Raw genomic sequence first — 24801 nt, 5'->3', positions numbered from 1 at the left:
ATAGTTGTTATTTTGACAATATTGCCTCTCCCTCCCCCTAAATGAACCCATATATAACCTTAATACTATCTTTCTTTGCTCTTGTTTCTGTTTGGTCAGTTGTGTAATAGGTATCTGCTCTGTACTTGAAAATATCTAGTTCAACCTGATTAAGTATTAGATAAGAAATATTTTCAAGAGTTAAAAATGTGAACAAAAGGAAGGAAATATGATAGTATGATTAACATAAATAATCAGGTGAATATAAATATGTATAAAGCTTTAGTTTTATCACAAGATATCTAAAATGTGTTTTACTGCATATAGCAAGATTCTCATGATTGAATATTGTTTCTTTGTCATTATTACAGAAGCATATCCATTTTTTAGCTTTCTATAATCCCCCTTCAATGAAAATAAAAATGCATAAAGCAAGCAGGGTTTCAAAGCCAAGGGAAATGTTGGAGTTGGGCAATATAAGAACCCTGCCCACTTTATGCACTTTTAGTTTGCCCCATGGAGGAGGAGGGCAAACCAGAAATGGGTGCACTTGAAAAATTTACATTTCTAAGTGCTATAGTATGGAAACTATGCTAGTTTGCAGCATAGTTTCCAGTTTAGACAGCTTGTAACAAAACTAAACAATTACCTAAATATGTTTTTATATCATAAAGTAAAAATGTTATTGTTTGAAAAATAATGTATACCAGGGTGGGGGGGGATGAATTGTCACAAACACAATTTTAACCATAAATAAAAATAAAAAAATAGTAATCTCAAATGTCTCTCAAATTTAAACCCATTGCTCTCTATTCAGGATAGCCTATATTGAAAATATATTATACCTGTACTCCCAAGTTCATCCTAGCCCCTCTCCTGATAGGGTCAAATATCAGGCCTAAGGTAAAATACAAAGTAGTCTACTCAGTCAGCTAATCTACTTCTTAACAGCTAAATGGTTATAAAATTCCATCATACAACCTAGAAAGTGGATTGTATCACCATTAGATGTGCCAAAATCTTCTCATCAAGTATTTTTCAGTTTGAATATTTTGATCATATACACCACTCACAATTTCAAGTAAAGCTTACTGATAGACAATAAAAAAAGCCTAATCTTGGCCACACAATTAAAACTTGAGCCTAATAAAAGAAAATACTGTCTAATCTATGACATAGGTTAAGGATACATCTCATTCCATTATTGAGGTTTGGGTACAATTGCAATAGGAGGCATTATTGTATACCGAAAGAAAAGAGTAGAAACAGCATGGAACATTCTGTTTTCATTGTGTTGCAATAAGCATGCTATGAGAATCAAATAGTTTGCCGTTTTGTAATTGGTCCACATAAAAGACCATAGGTAAATGAAAAGGACCTGTTCGATCCCCACAGTGTAAGTAATAAAGTAGGGAACTGTTTCGCCAAACATGGCACACATTTTATAGCGCGTAATTAGGCAAGCAGATGAGCTGTCAGAGCAATGCGTCGGCATAAGTATATATTACAGAGCCATAGTTTCAGTTGCCACTATTGGAAACATTTGTCATTGTGCGATCGCCAAGGAGGGGTGATGAAAGTATATGTGGTTCAGATCAGTGACAAAATTTTTATGGAGAGTATAGGACTTTCCATTAAGGTGTATTATCTTTACGGTGGCTTGAGCCGTAGAGATGTCCAAATTGTGAATCCTTAGAATATTCTTTTTTTTTCAAAGAGACTTGCCCAATTTTTCCATTGTAAACTATTTGCTACAATCACTACTATTATTACTAATAATAACAACAGCACAAAGCCGCTGAAGCCAATACAGCTACGCACGCTCCTCCTCCAACCCAATCTATTCAAAGCTTTTCTCTTTACACCCTCCCAGGAAGTTCCCATTTCCTCTAAATCTTTATATATGACACCCTCCCTGACGAGGACGACCTGCTTTCCGTTTAGCCCTAGACGGGTGACCAAAAAGGACAATCTTCGGCAATTTGTCATCCTTCATCTGCAGAACGTGGCCTAGCCATCTCAACCTTTTTTTCATTATGGCCCTAGAAAGCGAGATTGAACTACATTTTTCGTAAAGCATACTGTTTGAAATAAGGTCAGTCAGCCGGGTACCCAGAACAATCCGTAGACAGTTTCTCTGGAAAACATCTAGTAAATTTTCATCCGCTTTTCGGAGCACCCATGCTTCAGAGCTATATTTAACCACTGTCATTGTTGTAGCTTTCAATATTCTAATCTTGGTTTGCAGACTTAACTTCTTATTCTTCAAAACGTTTTTTAACTTCGAAAAAAACACCCTGAGGCTTGGCTATTCTACTTTTAACATCTTCAGTGCTCCCACCGTCTTTATTAATAATGCTACCAAGGTCAGTGAAGCTGCCCACTTGTTCAGTCTTTTCTTTACCCAACGTCACGTTTCTGACTTCACTTATTCATAGCCTTCGTGACTTAGTCTTCTTAACATTAATTTTCAAACCTAATCTTGCACCCTGAACTGGCAAAACCTCTAAAATTGCATTCATTTTGCTCACACTTTCATTTAATATGCTTCAACCTATCAGCATATTCTAAGTCCAGGAAAGTTTTTCCTCCTCGTTTGATTCTATGGTCTTCCATTGCCTTTCCTTTGTTCCTTAAGACAAAATCCATCAAAATAATCAATATAAAGGGGGATAGAAAACAAGCCTGCTCAACTCCTGATTTAGTACAAAACTGGCTGCTAACCTCATTCCCTACTTTAACCGCAGCAGTGTTATTTTCGTACATAGCACTAATCACGTTAATGTGTTTGTCTGGTACATCATGTAAGGAGAAGGAGTACATCATGTAGAAGAGCTAAAGCTCTTCTATCAACAGAATCGAACACTTGCTCATAATCTATAAGATTGAGGACCGAAGGTATTTGACACCTAACACGCTTCTTTATAACCTAAGAGTGAAAATTTGGTCGATACATCCTCTATCTTATCTAAAACCATCACTACTATATACCCTAGTATCTTATATTGATCCTGCTGGTCTTCGGTTTACAATAACATAATCAATAAGATTTCCTGTCTTACCATAACGTGAATATGAATCACGTAAGCGTCAGCTTATGGGCCACTTAATGAACAAACAATATATTGGTTATAGTTAGGTTGTTATACCTACAAAATTGCAAAAGTCTGTAGCCATTACTGTTTTCTTTTCCTACACCAAATTAATCAAAGCCAGGATACCATCTATCCCTATTTCTACCGACCTGAGCGTTAAAATCTGTTAGTAAAAACATCATATTTCTACCTGGTACCCTGTCTATTTGCTCCTGAAACTGTAAGTAAAATTCAAATGAATCACTAGTGTCTCCGTCAGTTAGTTCAACATGTGCATATACAACTATAACTGATACCTTGAACTTTTTAGTCATAAAATGAACAATTAGTATTCTATTATTAATACCTTACCAGCCTAAACAAGACTTAGCAGCTGTCTTATTCATCATGTACCCTACTCCCTGCCCATGTATCCCATCTTTTCTGCCTGAGTGAACAAATTTTATATCACCTAATTTCATGCTTCCTAATCTTTGGATAGGAGTTTCTGAAACTCCTGATATGTCCAGTTCAATCTGTCTGAATTCGCCAGTCAAAATATCGATATGATTGTTATTTTTTAACTTCGTATTACTCCAAGTTCCAATTTTCATGTTCTATAAATCACTGAAATTATTTGAGTCTTAGAAAAAGCAATGATCCTGGATACCAGTACAGGACGTAGACCAACATACCATCTCAAATCTACACCAAAGCGCTTAAGTCGGCTTAAAACTGGACAGCAGAAAGTCCGTGGGACTTCCAGTATGAATAAAGGTCTTGTGCAATCCTTGGTACATTTTGATCATAACATGGTTTTCAGCACTTGATGATGCTCTTTATCAACAAGAGTCGAAATCCTGCAGAGACAGTCTCAAGCCAATTAACTACAATTAGCATTTATATATTGAAATCAAGTTAATCCCCCAACCCGCCCCTAAGATATTGCTGATGAGGCTTTTCGACAATCAGCATTCACATAGTGTTCTTCAGTTTTTTTTTCAGAATTTCCTTCAAAATTCAGGAAAAACAGTGACAAGTAGAATGCGTTGCAGTTGCAAACAGTTGTAGTTACAGTCTCAAGTTGTCGTTGTCAGAAGTAGTCAAAATCCCAACCAGTCACTTTGCAGCCACAATAATAGTAGTAGGACTCCTGAAAGTTTATAACTAATACTCAAAGCTATTCCTAAGATAATTTGTTCAACAACCACCCCAACATCCCTTGAGAAAGTTTTAACTTGACACCTTTTAGCTCTTCCTCAGATATCGCAAATAACTCTTATGGCAAATTTGAATGCACGTGGTTTCTTTCGATTTAGTTCAACATTCCCAGTAACTTGCTCTGAAAGTTCCAATGTAAAGTTTTTAGCTGTTTTTAGTATAGTGCACACACACTCTTAGTAGTATCCTCATAAAAATTTTAAAGTGAACTAAAGGGGGTATACTGATGCCTATCACGAGAGAGGGACTTATAAGTAAGAATCGGTCCATTTTGGGCGAGAAACGGCTGTTGGCTCATAATCATCTTCGGCAATGAGGGTTTTACCACTTTTGCTAGTTGGTGTACCTATTATTTGTTTCCGGTGTATTTGATGGTTAAACCAATTTGGCTCCAGTGGTAAGACATTTAGAGGACTTGTAAGTAATAATCACCCATAGACTTCTAAAGCGCATTCTTGCCAAAGCTGATTCACTTGAGTTATCCGTACATATACGTAGTGTTGACATTTCCACTGCATTTGATTCAGTAATCCAGTCTGCTGTGTTCCGCACCTTGCTAGATGCCGGTGTGAACGCCCATAGTAGCTATGTTATTATTTTGGTACTCTAATAGCTATATAAGAGTGAAACTTGGGCTTGAAAAACTCAGTTAGCCAGTTAAACTAAAGAGAGGACTTCTACAAGATTCCGTCTTAAGTCCGATATTATTTAACACGCTGACTTCTAAGGTTACAAAACAAATCTCTGATAAACAAATGTATCTGGTTATAGCGCTATTGGAAGTTAATGGCCAGAAAACTGAATTTCTGGTTTTCAGCTCTGCGAAACAAGAGGTACAAGCACCAACTGTATTCGTAGATGGTGCTATTATCGCACCGTCTTCTTTGCTCAAGTATTTAGGTTTTCGGTACGACCGAGATAAGAAAACTACAAGAACTTTTTGCCTTGATACCCTTACGTCTAACCTGCGAGTGAGCTATGCTAAACTAGCCCCGCTGAAGTATTCTTACAATCGGCAAATTTTGGCGAGGATGTACAGAGCAGTGGCATTACCACAGGTCCTTTACCTTTCCCCGCTTTGGGAATGGTTCACAGAAACAGAGAAACTAAAAGTTAGGTCCGCGTTTTGTAGATATTTAAAGTTTTCGATACGCATACCGCTATTCGAGAAAAACTCATTTCTTTTGAATAAGTATCAAATTCCAGATCCCCGTGAAGCTATGGCAGAACAGGAAACTAAAGCTAGAAAAGATGCCCTTGAACACCTTTATAATTTCCTCCCGTTGCACGTCATATATGAGCTATGAATGTGTATAGTGAATGTAATCTAATCGTTTAATTTTTAAGTATTGTTTTTCGCCTTTTTCTTTTTCCTTTTTATTTTTTTTTTCTTTATACTCCGCCATGTTGTTGTTCTGATGGTGGGCTAAAATAAACTATCTATCTATCTATCTATTTATTTGTTTCCGGTGAACTTGATGTCTATCACGGGAGAGGGACTTGTAAGTAAGAATCTGTTCACTTTGGGCTAGAAATTTGTGCAAATTGGTGCACATTGTATTCGATCTCTCTGAATCCGACAGAATTAAGTGTTTACGCAGCGGGTACAAACGATAACGTAAAACAATGAGGTAGTTTTGTAATAATTAGTGTCACCTATGGTATTTTAATCCTGAAAAGTTACAGATAGCTTTATAATACCAACTAGATTATGTAAGATATCGTTCCAAGTTTTCATCCGTCACGATGTCTACGATTGAAAAGGATAAATTTCAACTGGCTGCAGAGTCAATTTGGTCCCTTCTTTCGATATTATTTTGTAGTTGTTGTTTTTTCAACGCTAAGGAATAGCCTTTGGTCATGTGATAACTGATTGCGTTCTTGTTTGAACATACGGTTTTAAAAATGTCAAAAGACTGACAACTTCATCATTTAGCCGATAGTGAAGAAACAAGCACAAACGAGAATGTAAAACAATGAGATAGTTTTGTAGTAATTAATAGAATGTCATCTATGGTATTTTGGTCCTGAAATGTTAGGGATAGCTTTATACTACCTACTAGATTATATAAGATACTAGCTGTTGGGGTGGCGCTTCGCAACCTCCCAGCCCCCCCGCGCGCGTAAGTCGTTACGTGCCATATTAATTACGTGCCATTGTAGTTGTGTCCCTTTGTCCCACCTGTGAATATAGATATATATATATATATATATATATATATATATATATATATATATATATATATATATATATATATATATATATATATATACATATATATGTTTTTAACTACGTAAAACTTGCGAATATACAACATTCTTCGATGTCCCATTGTCTGTGCATATAAATAGATTGTCAGGTTTACCGACTCTTGAACATGCAACATAAAATTGTCCTTGGGAAAAACAATCCGTATTCAGATCTATACCTGATTATTCTAATGATTGCCTTTGAGCTTTGTTGATGGTGATTGCTAATCGAACATTCCCTGTGTCCCCGTCGTCATTTATATATCCCCCTGTGCCCCCGGCATCCCCCTTGCAGTTGTGTCCCTGTGTCCCGGTCGTCATTTATATTCCCAGTATCCCGGTCGTCATTTATATTCCCTGTGTCCCGGTGTCCCAGTCGTCATTTGTGTCCCGATGTCCCGGTCTGTAATTTATCTTTGAGTGTCCCGGTCGTCATTTATATTCCCTGTGTCCCGGTTTTTAGTTTTCTTTTACTCCTTTATTTTTCAGTTTTTTCCTTTTTTATTTTTTTTCTGTTTCAGTTTTTAGTTTTTTTAGTTTTTTTTAATTAGTTTTTAGTTTTTTTTCTTTTTTAGTTTTTTTACCTTTTTTTTAGTTTTTTAGCTTTTTTAGTTTTTTTAGTATTTTCTCTTTTGTTTTTTTTTTGTAGTTTTTACCTTTTTTAGTTTTTTTCTTCTTTTGCATTAATGTTAAAGCCAAGGTTCGAACCTGGAACCTGGAACATAACGCTTTACCAACTCAGCTACTTCGGCTTCAATACATTCGTTTTTGAATTGGTATATGATGAAACAATTCAGACGTCATATAATGACGTCACTCGACCGACAGACAGACAGACAACTTATCTTTATATATAAAAATAAGTTGTTTGTCTGTGTGTCTGTCGAGTGACGTCACTGTCCGTATATGACGTCTGAATTATTTCATCACACACCAATTCAAAAACGAATGTATTCAAGCCGAAGAAGCTCAGTTATATAACTACCTGTGTTGGCGCAGTGCGTTTGACCTTAGCGTGGTAATACGGAACCCAGAGATCGAACCATGCTGCAGGAATGCACTACAGGGCCGACCCAGGGACCATAGTAGTCTAAAAAAGGTAAAAACTACAAAAAAACTAAAAACTAATAAAAAAACTAAAAAAAACTAAAAAAACTAAAAACTGAAAAAGAAAAAAAAAACTAAAAAAAAGGAAAAAAACTGACAAATAAAGGAGAAAAAGAAAAATAAAAAAATAAAAATAAAAATAAAAAAAAACTAAAAAAGGTAAATGTATTCAAGCCGAAGTAGGTGAGTTGGTAAAGCGTTATGTTCCAGGTTCTAGGTCCGAGAGGTTCCAGGCTCGAACCTTGGCTTTAGCATTAATAAAAAAGAAGAAAAAAAACTAAAAAAGAAAAAAAACTAAAAAAAACTAAAAGACAGGTAAAAACTACTAAAAAACTAAAACAGCTAAAAAACTAAAAAAACTGAAAAAAGGTAAAAAACTAAAAACTAAAAAAGAAAAGAAACTAAAAAAAAACTAAAAAAAGGGTAAAAACAGCAAAAAAAACTAAAAAGAAAAAAACTAAAAACTAATAAAAAAACTAAAAACTGAATAAGAAAAAAAAAATAAAAAAAAGGAAAAAACTGAAAAATAAAGGAGAAAAAGAAATCTAAAAAAATAAAAATAAAAAAAAATAAAAAAGGTAAAAACTACAAAAAAAAACTAAAAAGAAAAAAAGGAAAAAAACAAAAAAATTATTTCATCATATACCAATTCAAAAACGAATGTATATACAAACCGGGACACAGGGAATATAAATGCCGACCAGGACACTCAAAGAAAAATTACAGACTGGGACACTGGGACAAAAATGACGACTGGGACGTGTGTCGACTGACATCATGTTTGTGTGTCGACTGACGTCATGTTTGTCGACTATAAATGACGACTGGGACACAGGGACACAATTACAACGGGGACGCCGGGGGCACAGGGGGATATATAAATGACGATGGGGACACAGGGAATGTTGGATTAGCAATCACCATCAATAAAGCTCAAAGGCAATCATTAGAATAATCAGGTATATAATCAGGTGTGTGTGTGTGTGTGTGTGTGTGTGTATGTGTCGAGTGATGTCATGTTTGTGTGTCGACTGACGTCATGTTTTCGACTGACGAAATTACAGACCGGGACATCGGGACACAAATGACGACCGGGACACCGGGACATAGGGAATATAAATGACGACCGGGACACTCAAAGAGAAAGCGACCGGGACACAAGGAATGTTCGATTAGCAATCACCATCAACAAAGCACCGGGACACAAATGACGACCAGGACATAAGTAAAAAAAAAACTAAAAAAAAGGTAAAAACTACAAAAAATAAAAAGAAAAAAAAAACTAAAAACTAATAAAAAAAATAAAAAAGCTAAAACTAAAGCTTTCCGTTTCATTTGCCAGCAATTGATCTGAAGATATTTCACCAAAGTGATCGTTTTGCAATCGGACACGCATATTTATAATTTTTCATACTGTCTTTACGTGTGTCCACAAATTAGAATTTTTCAGGCAAGCATTCATTTCGTCCGCGGGTGTCGATCTAAAAATAACAGGTAATGTTTGCGTGAAATATCCCACAAGCAATATTAATGTGCTGCCAAAGGGTTTGGAATTTCCTCGCAAATCTTGCAATGATCACTCGAGAGCCTTGAGCGATTTTTTGTGCGCCATTGTGCACTCATCCCAAACAATAAGTTTGCATTGCTGCAATACTTTACCAATCCCAGAGGATTCGGAAAAGTTGCACGTGGGAGTTTCTGTAGATTGCATATTCAGAGGCAGTTTCAAAGTGGAATGAGCAGTTCTCCCACCAGGCAGCAACGTTGCGGCTATTCTGGACGACGCAAGGGAAACGCTATGTCATTTTTAATCGAATTTATGCCAGAATCAATCGTATTAGAAACGTTATACCACTGCCTCAAAACACATCCAAAAAGAACATTTCTCCAACTTGGTTATCGACACAATGCATCATCTGATAATAAATGCCTTTATGTTCAGACGTTGACTTAGAAATACTTGTTTATACATACGACAATAGATCAATCGTGTTGTAACTCTGTTCACGATCCAATTCTACACATGTAGAAATAGGAGCAGTACGATTAGGTGAAGGTATTCCCAAATGCTTGAGAAGTTTGTTTGCCATACATAAGCACAAATCTTCAATCATAACTAAAAGGCAGTTATAAATTTCTGTTGTAATATCCAAGGTATCTGACTTCTCTAACCATACTCGGTGGAGTATTTCATCAGCCATTTGCGATTTGTATTTCTCCCATAGCTCTGTAGGAGTTAAAAGAGAACAAGTTGTCAATATGATTCCAAACAATACACGAATTTGACTAGGAGTTGACGTGTTGCACGCTTCATTGATGCAGTTATCCCAGTGTTGGTCGTTCTCATATAAATTCAGAGCTTGGGATGCACTACGGTAAGTGTGATGTATAGTCCCATTTACAGTTTTCAAATGCTCAAAGGACGTCGGGCCGGGTACATTCAACAAAAGCAGGTGGAGAAAGAAGCATTCATCTTGATTGGGGTGAATGGTGTAGAGTCTTCCTATCGTGGTTTCTTTGAAGATGCTAGGTTGGCCGTCGACTGACTCATCCCGTATTCGACGTTCAAATGATTTCTTATTAGTATTCCACGTTTAATAGTATATTGGAAAGGCAGTCAGTTTTCATCATTGTCTTTTTCCCCAATGTAATTAATTTGTTAATAATTTGTAGAGAGTACAATGTGTTATAGCTCTAGATTGTTGTCTTGAAACATTGTTGAGCAAGTAAACCTTATTTTATCTAATTAACAATTTTTTTCCAGAGGTCAAACCTCAGAGTGGTATAACAAAGTTTATGGTCTTTTGAAAGTCTAAGACTTGAAGGACATCCGAGCCTCTTTCATTATCGCAGAAGTACTTCCAGAAACTACGCTTTAGCTGTGATATTCCAGTCAGACTATTAATCAAAAGTTTAATTTTATAGTTTCACCAAAAATTACTTTTCCTTGTTAAATTTATGCTGTTTTGTGAACAAAGGTTCTATTATATTGTTGTGACGATTTTTTACTAATTTGATCTTAAATTTTAGTTTGTAATTCCCACACTTGAAGTGGGTTTATTTTTTATATTTACTTAGCAGGTATTTGCGATTCCCTTCCCTCCCAAAAGGAGAATTATCTCCTCGCTTTTGTATAAAAATTAAAAAAAAATCGAACTAACGAGATACAGATCTTGAGTAAAACATATTTGAAAGAATTTGTCTGTTGTCTGACGAATCAAAGAAAAGCTAAATAAATGATTCCTGAGACCACAATGGCTAATTACAAATTAGCCAGTGTGAGAGAAAGGGTCCGTTACTGAGAAAGGGTCATCATATTTTGTTTCGTGTTTTGTTTTAAGTTTTTTTTTTTTTATATTTTTATCAGTTTATTCTGCACTGAGGACGGTCAAGCGGAGGTCTTGACCGAAATATTTGCATAATTGTCAATTTTTTCACTGGCGGTCCATTGTCCTCGTTCTTCTTTTCTTCGCAATTTTGTGTTTTTCATTATTAGCCAGTGTGGTCTCAGAAATTATTTACAACTAGCTGTTGGGGTGGCGCTTCGCGCAGCCCCAACACCTAGTTGGTGGGGGCGCTTCGCGCCCCCCGAGCCCCCCGCGCGCGTAAGTCGTTACGCGCCATATTAGTTACGCGCCATTGTAGTTGTGTCCCTGTGTCCCACCTGTGAAAATAGATGGATATATATATGTTTTAACTACGTGAAACTTGCGAATATACAACATTCTTCGCTGTCCCATTGTCTGTTCATATAAATAGAGTGTCAGGTTTACCGACTCTTGAACATGCAACATATAATTGTCCATGGAAAAACAATCCGTATTCAGATCTATACCGCATTTTTCTAACGATTGCCCTTGAGCTTTGTTGATGGTGATTGCTAATCGAACATTCCCTGTGTCCCCATCGTCATTTATATATCCCCCTGTGCCCCCCGGCGTCCCCGTTGTAGTTGTGTCCCTGTGTCCCGGTCGTCATTTGTGTCCCGGTATCCCAGTCTGTAATTTCTCTTTGACTGTCCCGGTGGTCATTTATATTCCCTCTGTCCCGGTGTCCCGGTTGTCATTTGTGTCCCGGTGTCCCTGTCTGTAATTTCTCTTTGAGTGTCCCGGTCGTCATTTATATTCCCTGTGTCGCGGTCGTCATTTGTGTCCCGGTCTGTAGTGTCATCTTATAATAACGTCATTTACAAAGCCTTATATAATGACGTCACATGCAAACCCACAAACAAACAAACATGCATATATACAACCTATTTTTATATATATATAGATATAGTTTCTTTTTTTTCATTTTTAGTTTTTTCTTTTAATTTTTCCTTTTTTATTTTTTCTTTTTTTAGTTTATTCTTTTTATTGATTTGTTTTCTTTTTTAGTTTTTTTTTAGTTTTTTTCTTTTTTAGTTTTTTCTTTTTTAGTTTTTTTTTTTTGTAGTTTTTCTTTTTTGGCTTTATCTCTTGAAGCCGCAAGCCTGTTTTCACGTTGCTCTTGTGATATGGCTGATGATATACTCCACCGAGTACGGTTAGAGAGGTCAGATATGACCTTGGATATTACAACAAAAATTTATAACTGCACTTTAGTTACGATTGAAGATTTGTGCTTATTTATGGCAACCAAACTTCTCAAGCATTTGGGAATACCTTCACCTAATCGCACTGCTCCTATTTCTACATATGTAGAATTGGATCGTGAACAGAGTTACAACACGATTGATATATAGTCGTATGTATAAACAAATATTTCTAAGTTAACGTCTGAACATAAAGGCATTTATGATCAGATAATGCATTGTGTCGATAACCAAGTTGGAGAAATGTTCTTCTTGGATGTGAGAGGAGGTAGTGGTATAACGTTTCTAATAAGATTGATTCTGGCATCAATTCGACTCAAAAATGACATAGCGTTTCCCTTGCGTCGTCCGGAATAGCCGCAACGTTGCTGCCTGGTGGGAAAACTGCTTATTCCGCTTTGAAATCGCAATCTACAGAAACACCACGTGCAACATTTCCAAATCATCTGGGATGGGTAAAGTATTGCAGCAATGCATACTTATTGTTTGGGATGAGTGCACAATGGCGCACAAGAAATCACTCGAGGCTCTCGAGCGATCATTGCAAGATTTGCGAGGAAATCCCAAACCTTTTGCAGCACATTCATATTGCTTGTGGGATATTTCAGGGAACAGTTGAACCAGTTGAAACAGTTGCAGCCAGTTGAACTTTATCATTTTCAATCGTAGACATCGTGACGGATGAAAACTTGGAACAATATCTTATATAGTCTAATTGGTATTATAAAGCTATCTCTAACATTTCAGGATCAAAATACCATAGATGATATTCTATTAATTACTACAAAACTATCTCGTTGTTTTACATTCTCGTTTGTGCTTGTTTCTTCATTGTCAGCCTATCGAAGTTTTTAAAATGGTATGTTCAAACAAGAACGCAATCAGTTATCACATGACCAAAGGCTATTCCTCAGCGTTGAAAAAACAACAACTACGAAATAATATCGAAAGAAGGGACTAAATTGACTTTGCAGCCAGTTGAACTTTATCCTTTTCAATCAATCTATAAATATAAAAATAAGTTGTTTGTGTGTTATGTCTGTCTGTCTGTCTGTCGAGTGACGTCATGTCATCATGTCGTCAAGTTGTCATGAAGTTAGTTGTCGTCATGTTTGTTATGACGATGACGTCATTAAAAGTATTTAAGAAAATCGTTCAAAGACAAATTTTTAATTGCAAGAAGATCGTGGACGGAAAAATATTTAATCGTAAAATGACTGAAGAACCTACAAGGGTAACAGACACACAACTTTCGAGTTACGTCATGTCATCATGTCGTCATGTCGTAATGAAGTTAGTTGTCGTCATGTTCGTTATGACGATGAGGTCATTAAAAGTATTTAAGAAAATCGTTCTTAGACAAATTCTTAATTGTAAGAAGATTGTGGACGGAAAAATGTTTAATTGTAAAATGACTGAAGAGCCTACAATGGCAACAGACACACAACTTATTTATATATATCTATCTATATATATAAAAATAAGTTGTCTGTCTGTCTGTGGATCAGGTGAAGTCATGTTTCTGTGTCGGCTGACGTCATGTTTTCGACTGACGAAATTACAGACTGGGACATCGGGACACAAATGACGGACACTCAAAGAGAAAGCGACCGGGACACAAAGGAATGTTCGATTAGCAATCACCATCAACAAAGCACAGGGACACAAATGACGACCGGGACACAGGGAGTATAAATGACGACCAGGACATAAGTAAAAAAAACTAAAAAAACTAAAAAAAAAAGGTAAAAACTACAAAAAAAACTAAAAAAAACAAAACTAAAAACTAATAAAAAAACTAAAAGAGCTAAAAAACTAAAAAAACTAAAAAAGAAAAAAAAAAGAAAAAAAGGGAAAAAAATGAAAAATAAAGGAGAAAAACAAAACTAAAAAAAAATAAAAATAAAAAAAAAACTAAAAAGAAAAAAGAAAAAACTAAATAAAAGTAAAAACCAAAAAAAAACTAAAAAGAAAAAAGGGGAAAAATACAAAAATTTATTTCATCATATACCATTTCAAAAACGAATGTATATACAGACCGGGACACCGGGATACAAATGACGACCGGGACACAGGGAATATAAATAACGACCGGGACACAGGGACACAACTACAACGGGGACGCCGGGGGGCACAGGGGAATATATAAATGACGACGGGGACACAGGGAATGTTCGATTAGCAATCACCATCAACAAAGCTCAAGGGCAATCATTAGAATCATGAGGTATAACTAAAAAAACTAAAAAAAGGTAAAAAACTAAAAAAAACACCAATTCAAAAACGAATGTATATACAGACCGGGACACCGGGACATAAATGACGACCGGGACACCGGGACACAAGGAATATAAATGACGCCCGGGACACTCAAAGAGAAATCAGAGACTGGGACACCGGGACACAAATGACGACCGGGAAACAGGGAATATAAATGACGACCGGGACACAGGGACACAACTACAACGGGGACGCCGGGGGGCACAGGGGGATATATAAATGACGACGGCGACACAGGGAATGGTCCATTAGCAATCACCATCAACAAAGCTCAAGGGTAATCATTAGAATCATGAGGTATAGATCTGAATACGGATTGTTTTCCCATGGACCATTATATGTTGCATGTTCAAGAGTCGGTAAACCTGACAATCTATTTATATGCACAGACAATGGGACAGCAAAGAATGTTGTATATTTGCAAGTTTTACGTAGTTAAAAACATATGTATATATATCTATCTATATTCACAGGTGGGACATACGGACACAACTACAATGGCGCGTAACTAATATGGCGCGTAACGACTTACGCGCGCGGGGGGGCTTGGGGGGGGCGCGAAGCGCCCCCACCAACTAGGTGTTGGGGTGGCGCGAAGCGCCACCTCAACAGCTAAAAAAACTAAAAAAGGTAAAAACTAAAAGAACTAAAAAAGAAAAAAAAACTAAAAAAGGAAGAAAACTGAAAAATAAAGGAGAAAAAGAAAACTAAAAAAATATAAATAAAAATAAAAAAACTAAAAAGATAAAAACTTCAAAAAAAACTAAAAAGAAAAAATAAAAAAACTACAAAACCTAAAAAAAGGTCAAAACCAATAAAAAAAACTAAAAGGGGAACACTGGGACACAAATGACGACCGGGATACTGGGAATATAAATGACGACCGGGACACAGGGAATGTTCAATTAGCAATCACCATCAACAAAGCTCAAGGGCAATCATTAGAATCATGAGGTATAGATCTGAATATGGATTGTTTTTCCCATGGACAATTATATGTTGCATGTTCAAGAGTCGGTAAACCTGACAATCTAAATAAATGACGACACTCAAAGAGAAAGCGACCGGGACAAAAGGAATGTTCGATTAGCAATCAACAAAGCACCGGGGCACAGGGAGTATAAATGACGACGACCGGGACACAGGGACATAACTACAAAGGGGACGCCGGGGTGCACAGGGGGATATATAAATGACGCAATCACCATCAACAAAGCTCAAGGACAATCATTAGAATCATGAGGTATAGGTCTGAATATGGATTGTTTTTCCCATGGACAATTATATGTTGCATGTTCAAGAGTCGGTAAACCTGACAATCTAAATAAATGACGACACTCAAAGAGAAAGCGACCGGGACAAAAGGAATGTTCGATTAGCAATCAACAAAGCACCGGGACACAGGGAGTATAAATGACGACCAGGACATAAGTAAAAAAAACTAAAAAAACTAAAAAAAAGGTAAAAACTACAAAAAAACTAAAAAGAAAAAAATATATAAAATACGATGGATATATAAATGACGATGGCGACTCAGGGAATGGTCGATTAGCAATCACCATCAACAAAGCTCAAGGGCAATCATTAGAATCATGAGGTATAGATCTGAATACGGATTGTTTTCCCATGGACCATTATATGTTGCATGTTCAAGAGTCGGTATACCTGACAATCTATTTATATGCACAGACAATGGGACAGCAAAGAATGTTGTATATTCGCAAGTTTTACGTAGTTAAAAACATATATATATATATATATATATATATATATATATATATATATATATATATATATATATATATATATATATATATATATATATATATATATATATATATATATATATATATATATATATCTATATTCACAGGTGGGACATAGGGACACAACTACAATGGCGCGTAACTAATATGGCGCGTAACGACTTACGCGCGCGGGGGGGCTTGGGGGGGCGCGAAGCGCCCCCACCAACTAGGTGTTGGGGTGGCGCAAAGCGCCACCCCAACAGCTAGTATATATATATATATATATATATATATATATATATATATATATATATATATATATATATATATATATATATATATATATATATATATATATATATATATATAGTTGTCTGTCTGTCAGGTGACGCCATGTTTCTGTGTCGACTGACGTCATGAAGTTAGTTGTCGTCATTTTTGCTATGACGGTGACGTCATTAAAGATATTTAAGACATATATGTTCACATAGAAATCTATTAATGTTTAAGTTTAAAATGACTGATGAACTTACAATGGCAAAAGCCGATGAAGATGCTCAAAGAGTCTATGCCAAAAAACTTGCTGCTGATAGAGAAAATCAGAAAAGAAAGCGTGCCGAGGAATCAAAAGAACAGCAAGGAAACAGGCTTGAGGCTAAAGAACGCAAAACCGCGCAGATAGATGAAGATCCACCTGGACAGCGAGAGTCAAAACATATCAAAACTGAAAATGATAGCGATGATGATTGGGTTTGGGATTTTGACTTGGATAAGGTCATCAATGCCTACCAGATTTTAGTTAAAAAAACAAAGGTTCGGCGATATGTATTTCATAGTGAAGCTGAAAAATAAAGAAGAAAAAGAAAACTGAAAAAAGAAAAAATGTAAAAAACTAAAAAATACTAAAAAGAAAAAACACTCAAAGAGAAATTACAGACCGGGACACAAATGACGACCGGGACAGAGGGAATATAAATAACGACCGGGACACTCAAAGAGAAATTACAGACTGGGATACCGGGACACAAATGACGACCGGGACACAGGGAATATAAATGACGACCAGGACACAGGTATTTAAGAATATCGTTCAAAGACAAACTTTTAATTGTAAGAAGACCGTTGAAAGAAAAATTTCTAATTGTAAAATGACTGAAGAACCTACAATGGCAACACCCGAGGAAGCTGCTCAAAACGAATGTATTCAAGCCGAAGTAGCTGAGTTGGTAAAGCGTTATGTTTCAGGTTCTAGGTCCGAGAGGCTCCAGGTTTGAACCTTGGCTTTAGCATTAATACAAAAGAAGAAAAAAACTAAAAAAGGTAAAAACTACAAAAAAACTAACATGGCGCGTAACGACTTACGCGCGCGGGGGGGCTTGGGGGGCGCGAAGCGCCCCACCAACTAGGTGTTGGGGTGGCGCGAAGCGCCACCCCAACAGCTAGTATCTTATATAATCTAGTTGGTATGATAAAGCTATCCGTAACTTTTTCAGGGTTAAAATACCATAGGTGACACTAATTATTACGAAACTACCTCATTGTTTTACGTTATTGTTTGTACCTGTTGCGTAAACACTTAATTCTGTCAGATTTAAAGAGATCGAATACAATGTGCACCAATTTGCACAAATTTATAGCCCAAAGTGAACAGATTCTTACTTACTTGATAGACATCTCAGATAGACATCTTGATAGACATCTTGATAGACATCAAGTTCACCGGAAACAAATAAATGGGTACACCAACTAGCAAAACTTGCAAACCCCTCATCACTGAAGATGATTGTAGCCCAACAGCCGATTATTACTTACAAGTCCCCTACATGTTTTACCACTGGAACCAAATTGGTTTAACCATCAAATATACCGGAAACAAATAATGGGAACACCAACTAGCAAAAGTGGCAAACCCCTCATTGCCGAAGATGATTATGAGCTAACAGCCGTTTCTCGCCCAAATTGAACCGATTCTTACTTATCTATCTCGTGATAGGCATCAAGTTCACCGGAAACAAATAAATGGGTACACCAACTAGCGTAGTTGCAAACCCCTAATCACTGAAGTTGACTCTAGCCTAACAGCATATTATTACTTACAAGTCCCCTACATGTCTTGCCACTGGAACCAAATTGGTTTTACCATCAAATACACTGGAAACAAATAATAGATACACCAACTAGCAAAAGTTGCCAACCCCTCATTACCGAAGGTGATTATTACCTAACAGCCGACTGTTGTTTCCAAATCCTTCATATGTCTCACAATTTGTATCGGATTAATTTTCGTTTCAGTGTGTACCTTACTACTGAAGTTGTCAACCCCTTGAAACTTTCAAACTGGTATACTGCAATCCCAAGTCCGAAAAACCGAATGATAAACTCAGCTGAAATCACGAACAGAAATGGGTAGAAACAATAGCTGGCAGCACTTTCACACCGCGGGAAAATGCCACATTTTTGCTTCTGTAAATTTTTCTATTTATCACTCAAAGAAGATATATTAGCTGTAGGGCTGGGTAACTGCCGCATATTTTAGATTTTAGTCCATCTTCAATTTGAAAGTGGTGCCTGCCTGCTTGCCTGCTAGAACGGAGCTTTCAACTCGAAAGCAGAAACATGGTTTGATGAAACGAAATCTTGGCTGCGCAACTTCAGATACTCCTCTCTGACATAGGCTATATAACTCCACTTCAATTCGCACACCATAGGTTCTGGCTCCTGGACAAGGAAAAACCATCCTTTTTGGCCCCAGGCAAGAGTTCTGCGGAGCTTTCCAAAATGTAATGTCATATTCGTCAATCCGGCCTGAGGTCCACACTTTCCGTAAGAACCGCACAGGTTAGACCCTTACCACTTTCCAGGAATAAGCTGAGATTGGCGGCATAGGAAAAAAAAAACGGGACAAAACCAAAGTGTTGCTCTCGCAACACAATTAAGCCAACATCTGCGTGTACAACTAAGCCAACAGCTGCAGGTAAGACTGGGCCAATAGCTCTAAGGGACGTGAGATATTACTTAAAACGTTTATACGCACATACAGCTGCCACTATAATAAAAACACTAATTCCCACCACAGGAACTAACCAAAAAATGTTTCTTTGGAAAAAGTTAGTCTCTGCTACGTTAAGAGGAATATTTGTTTTTGCTGCTTCATAACTTGAAGAAAAAAGCTGTGCTGTTACGTTTACTACAGATTTTGTAATTTTTGATTTTTTAACATCTGAATAACTTCTGTTGATTATACGGAATCGTCTATTTGGGAAAAACCCTCTGTGAGTATCACATAAAAGGAAAACTTCTGTATCACCATTCTCCATTTGTTTTTGCCTAGTCTTAAAATTTCGACATTTCGCTTTTATTTTTTCTGGCTTATCAAAGCAGGATGAATTGCTGCTCCGAATTAGATTGCTAATATAGTTTATGTTTGTTTCTGAAAATTGAAACGTTAATGGAGGAAATTTTCTTTGATTAGTCTCATTTCCAGTATGCATAACATATGAATCACTAGTTTGATCTGTAAGATGAGTTGCGTTGAATATGTGTGCCACCTCATGAATAAGTGTTCCAGCAGATCTACCAAAATGCTTTACTACACTTGTATTTGTTTCTTCCAAATCTTCATATAAATCAATAACAACATTACTATTTTTGTCTTGGCAGAGCCTGCCTCCTGCTAATCCTTGAATGTGATACTCTCCGATTCGATAATGGGTATTAGCAAATAAAACCGTTATTTGGTTTTCATTTACACCTTCAGTTTCCAGGCCTTTTCCAATATTGTCTATATCATCTGCTTCGAGACACTTTTCTTTTTTTGCTTCATCCAGAAAACTTGCTTGTGCAACTTCATTATTATTAGCAATGGCAAACTTCAAATTGGCAATTTCCTGCGTCAATATATTAATTTCTTCCTCATATATCTTTTCTCGATATTTGCTGTACAAATCAACTAATTGCAGAGACTTATATAAATTCTGTTTAGCGTGTTCAACACTACTAACCTTCATATTTAACAGACATGCCAGTGGAGCCATTTTAGAGGGAAGATTATAAGCAAATTGGCCTGGCTCATATAATAATTCAATGGTTTTAACAACAAAAGTAGGACTATCTACATCCGAAAATGACTGAAGTCTGTAGGTTTCCTTAAGAGCTGAAAATAGTAGCATCGAGTAAGACAAGAAATCTGAGATACCTTTTGAACTCTCGTATATTGAATGATGAAAAATTAATTTGACTGGAACTACGTTTTTTTCTGGTCTAGCTTGTATAGGTTTTAAAAAGATTTTGTCGCGCATAATTATTAGCTCATTTTTTTTCTCTTCTAGTAGTAAATACAAAGGCAATAATGAATAAAAAGTATATGTTTTATCGGCTTCCTCAATGATGAAAAAACCCATGCGAATCTTGGCCTTAAAACCATTATCTGTCTCTACAATAAACGCGCCAAAAACGCTTTTGGGTTTCTGTTTCTCGTCTTTAAATGTGGTGCTGTATACGTTATATTCAAAATTTAGGTCGGGTTCCTGAGATTTATGCTTATGGATAATGCGAAGATCCTTGTGAAATATCCTAGATGGCTCTAAATCTAAAAGTATGGCCGATGAAAATTTTGCACAAACTTCAGTTGGAATATGCACCTGTGTTTTCTTGTTGATGGTCGTTAGTTGAATAGAATCAATTCCAAGAAGACAAAACACTTCTCCATTTCTGTTTTCCCAAGCAAGAGCTGTTTTTATTTTTAAAATGAAGTACAAACATAATACATTAATAAGCTTGCAATTTCTGTTCATTTCATATTCAGATTATTAATATCCATTGGTTGACGTATCGAGTCAATTAAATAGAACAAAGACAAAACTAATTTAAAACTTTTCAGGTATTTTCCTAGTTTGAATTAAAAAATATAATTATTGCTCAGACACCATAAATATTTTTTTAGTTTACATAATAACTTTAGCAATCCTGAACTGAGAAATAAGATAAATATTTTGAATTTTTTTTCCTCTCTAATGAATATATACGGAAATCATTCCGCATATGAAAGGGGTTGTCCCCTCCTCGACACCTCGCTCTTTGCCCTAAAGTGTTTTTTGTTTTAAAAAGTAGAGTTGTGACAAAGAGTCAAACTTTAACGTAGAGTGGGGCGTTGAGGAGGGGACAACCCTTTTCATATGTGGAATAATTTCTGTTCGTTTTAAGTTTTAATGTCACTCTTTACTTGCAGTTAAAAGCACTTATTATCTTATTTAATTTCTGAACGTTTTTGAATTAATACATGTTTAGATTTTGGCTCACCGTATTTCCGTGAGAGAGCCATCTTACTTCTGCATAATAAAGTAGATCCTTATGTTCAGCTTCACAGTCCTGACATAATACACGAAATATCCACGTGTTTAGTGCATGTCCCACGATAAAATTTATAATCTTTATGACATCATCTATGACGGCTTCAAGTGTAAGTTCTAAATATTTGACCCTAAGGGCCTGGCGATGGATCAAATAATATTTGGGCTTTTTTTACGAAATCTGAAAAACTATTTATATGATCCAGCATAGCTGGAGCTCCATCCAAATTTACAGAAACACAGTTTTCCAATTTTGAACTTTGCGCATTGAAGTATTTATTTACTTTTCGAGGGGGAATAAGCGAATTGTATTTCCATTTTGTATTGTATTGTATTGAATAAACTTCTTCTTCTTCTTTGTTATAACATCGATTGCACGAGACCTCAACTCGACAGGAAAACAAAACAGCAATTCCTCTTCAAAATTGTCTGCACCTTTGTAGCGAACATATACCATTGGTTGTGAATTACTACTAAAATCAGTTGTCTCACCAAAATATTTAGCGTGTTTTAATGCAAAAGTAACCTGGTCCTTCGCATTTTCTACTAATGTAGAAATTCGTTCTTTCACAATTCTCGCAGATTCTGAATTCAGTTTTGTCGCTTCTTTTTACCACACATAATCTTTGCCATTTTTACATCATCACTGCTCTGACATCATCTGATCAAGCAGCCTCTCTTTCTTTGATACATGATCGTGAATCATGAGATTTAGAGTTACTGTTCTTTTGAGAAACTCATTAAGCATATGCAAACAATTAATTGAGATAGCTGATTCACTGAAAGCTCCAGAGATTACAACCTTCTCTTCAACTTATGTCGTTATGTTTATGTTTTTAGAAGAAGATTTGCGCGTAAAATGTTACTCCTGACAAATACCCCGTGTCATATAGTGCCAAAACCGACCAGGCTAGGGCAAAAAACCAACTCACAAGAAATAGTAATTAAATAGTATCTTATCAAAAAACAGAATCGCATAAAAACCATTAAGTAGTATAGTGTAAATAGCTCTGTTTTATTTCATTATTGTTTTCATTTTTCATTAAGTCTAATATATATTTCTTTTAACTATTAGTTTTCTTGTTCATTATAATTTTTGTTTGTTTTGCTTATTTGTTTGTTTTTGCTAATTTTCGTTTGTTAGACACGGACACTGAGTTCAGTTTCGTCGCTTCTTTTTGACCACACGAAATATTTGCCATTTTACAGAAGCTGGTTTAACCAAATCTTCACCAATGGTGTAGTTTCTAATTTCAAGCTATTAACCAGGCTACTTCAAAGCTAGCCCTTGATGCTGAACGCTGATCAAATGTACAAACAAGTTGTAATTCAACCTTTGTCTTTTAACAGGTATTTCTAAATTTGCAAAGCATTCTCGTGGTTTGGAAGACAGTTGTGAATGAAAATTATACAAATGTTTCTTCAACTGACTTTTTTGAAATATTTTGAAGTCAGTATCTTCATAAATACAAAACACTGTGGTTTTATTGTACCTCAATAAATTTTATTGTGGTTTTTTTGTGGTTTTATTTTTAAATTTTTAATTTTTATTGTGGTTTTATATTGTGGTTTTATATGTCTTCTATTTGTATGAAACCGTACTTACGGAATTTGTCTTGGTATGTTCTTTTTCTATTTGCTGCTATCTGAAGGGAGATAGAAAATAATAATTAAAATACTTGAATTAAATTTTCAAATTACAGCTAACCTTTATATTGATAATTAACGATAAAATCGTGCTCTTGTCAGCAAATAACTAGCGAAAATGGCTCTCTGACTCGTCAATGTATTTGCATCTTGACGACATGGCACGGACTTAGCAGGTAGCCGGAGCTGTGCTTTACTGCGCAAAAATTAATTTTTACACCCATAAATTTCATGTTTAACCCATTTGGGGTAATTTACCCCGATTGCTGGATCAGACTCAAATTAAAATGAGTTTTGACAAGCCCTGGTATTTCTTGAATACCTCATTTATAAATACAACATCTTTTGGCAGAACAAACATATGTAAAATTATCACCAAACTTTCATTACATTACTCTTAAGTGAGAAGATTTGATCTTGAAGCCATGAGAAACAATAGTTACTGTCGCGTTGAGGGTAGGAGGCCGAAAAGTATCAGCACCCCTATTATGTAAACTATTTTAAACTACGTTTTATTTTAAACTATTTATATTATTTAACTTCATATATTGCTCTCTACTTTCATACAATTTTTTACATTTGATTTCAACTCATTTTCTATGACACATTCAATTTACTCCACCTTTATATTTTGCACCAAAGTTTAACTTTTGCATTTATATTGCTTCGAAACTTACAAAAAACCTAAAAAACTGCCCTTTCAGTATTTTCAAAAGGGCCTGAAATATCAATATCATCATTTTTGTCTTATTCTGCATCAATACTGCTCTGACATCATGTGATCAAGCAGCCTCTCTTTCTTTGATGCATGATCGTGAATCATGAGATTTAGAGTTACTATTCTTTTGAAAAAACCCATTAAGCATATGAAACAACTAATTGGGATAGCTGATTCACTGAAAGCTCCAGAGATTACAGTCTTCTCTTCAACTTCATTTCGTAATGTTTATGTTTTTAGAAGAAGATTTGCGTGAATTATATTACTCCTGGCAAATACCCCGTGTCATATAGTGCCAAAACCGAGCAGGCCAGGGTGAAAAACCAACTCACAAGAAATGGTAACTAAATAGTATCTTATCAAAAACAGAATCGCATAAAAACCATTAAGTAGTATAATGTAAATAGCCTTTTACTTCACACCACTATATTTTTTCTGTATCAAGCATCACCAAGAATGAGGATATGGAAGTGAAAATTTGAAAAAAAATATTAGGGAATGATGAAGTAAATAAAAAATACTATAAATAAATAATAAATAAAAAAAGTAAACAAAAAAATACTTGAAATATTAAAAAAAAAGTAAATTAAAAAGAAGTAAAAAAAGAAGTAAATAAAAACACAGATTGTCAAAGTAGCGTATCAGCAACATCTTTGAAAATTGAAATTGATTGGATTAAAAATTGAAAGTTCAGTGTCCTTTGCAAAAGTTAAAATTGATTACAGGACAACCAGCCCCTCTCCCATGGCTATCAATTCCCCTAACATATCAAGTCAAAATATTGAGAGAGCCATTTTGTTCGACTTATTTGAAAAGTCCAGTAATTATGTCATTTGAGATTTCAACTCACCCCCCT

At 35.7% G+C, this 24801-nt stretch overlaps 1 protein-coding gene across 1 annotated transcript in view; it reads right to left on the bottom strand.

Annotated features, from left to right (window-relative positions):
- LOC136031797 (digestive cysteine proteinase 2-like) overlaps window positions 1-1357 on the bottom strand; it is a 72419-nt gene extending 71062 nt beyond the window's left edge. The window contains exon 1 of the mRNA XM_065711594.1: window positions 1227-1357. Within this exon, the coding sequence (XP_065567666.1) occupies window positions 1227-1269 (43 nt within the window). The 5' untranslated portion in view covers window positions 1270-1357. The remainder of the gene's footprint in view (window positions 1-1226) is intronic.
- Between the last annotated feature and the right edge of the window lie 23444 nt (window positions 1358-24801).

Source organism: Artemia franciscana, chromosome 10 (genome assembly GCF_032884065.1).
Source record: "Artemia franciscana chromosome 10, ASM3288406v1, whole genome shotgun sequence".
NCBI lineage: Eukaryota > Metazoa > Arthropoda > Branchiopoda > Anostraca > Artemiidae > Artemia > Artemia franciscana.
This window is presented reverse-complemented; position numbering and strand designations above follow the sequence as displayed.